At 30.2% G+C, this 998-nt stretch overlaps 1 protein-coding gene across 1 annotated transcript in view; it reads right to left on the bottom strand.

The window, feature by feature from the left end:
* Nucleotides 1-361: 361 nt before the first annotated feature.
* LOC106681351 (uncharacterized) overlaps nt 362-998 on the bottom strand; it is a 22,919-nt gene continuing 22,282 nt past the window's right edge. Inside the window, exon 4 of the mRNA XM_014421626.3 lies at nt 362-665. Coding sequence (XP_014277112.1) covers nt 466-665 — 200 coding nt within the window. The 3' untranslated portion in view covers nt 362-465. The remainder of the gene's footprint in view (nt 666-998) is intronic.

The following is a 998-nucleotide window of genomic DNA, read 5'->3' as shown; positions in this document are numbered from 1 at the left end:
TTTTTTTTTAAATCAATTATTTTGTGCATAACTTTTCCACATCACGTAAATTGGTTTTCAGATCTAAATTTGTCATTTTCCAGCTCTTTTTTTGTAATGATTAAATTATTATATCTATGAAAGTGTATATCGGCGTTTATTAACACAATTATAATAATTATAATGTGAATCGTCTTGGTCGTTCGGTTTAGTGGATTTTTTTCAAAGCTTTAGTTGATTTCAAAAACTATAAATAATAAATTAATCTGATATTGATGAAATCCAAATATTAGCGATAGGAAATTCATATATTAAATCTATTCTAAAAAAATCTAGCCATATGATCTAGGAGAAAATTTATCCTAAAAAAAAAAAAAAAAGCTTGGACTGTATCTCTGATTTATTGCATTATTTAATAAATATACAGGTTTTGTACATCTTTCTCAGTTAGGAATGATTATTCAAGGAACTTTACAAGTGACTAATCTAGTTGATTTTGATTCCTCTCTTCTCAGCTTCAGCGGCGTATTTCTTCTTGTATGCACCTTCTGGGTCGTAGATCTTCTCCAGGGCAGCGTAGTCTTCAGCCTTCTTCTCCAGCATGAACTTGAGTACTTTCTCGGCTCCAGCTTTCTGCTTCTCGTTACATTTCTTGCACTCGGTAGCGAGGGCATCAGGGAGGATGTCTATAAAATAAACCATTATTTTTACAGTATTATAAGCGATACAACACGAGGAGGCCCCTCACCTCCGGACTTAAAATAGCTCCTTTTTAGAATGGATAGCTCATATATGACATTAAACATAAGAGGTAACCTTAAAATACCAAAGGTAGTAAAAGGTAAGACACAACACGAATTACTATTTTTTTCACAATAATGCACTTACTAATTCACTTTTTTATTTCTGTTTTAGAGGGTTCGGAAAAAAAACTAAAAAAAAAACACTATTATATGTTAACAATAAAATTAGAATTAAATAAATTAATTAAAAATCATCATTTTTTGTTAGTTAAGAAG

Source organism: Halyomorpha halys, unplaced genomic scaffold (assembly GCF_000696795.3).
Source record: "Halyomorpha halys isolate HHAL.00 unplaced genomic scaffold, Hhal_1.1 Scaffold330.1, whole genome shotgun sequence".
In the NCBI taxonomy this organism is placed as follows: Eukaryota; Metazoa; Arthropoda; class Insecta; order Hemiptera; family Pentatomidae; genus Halyomorpha; species Halyomorpha halys.
The sequence above is the reverse complement of the archived record's forward strand: the minus strand, read 5'-3'. Positions and strand labels throughout refer to the sequence as shown.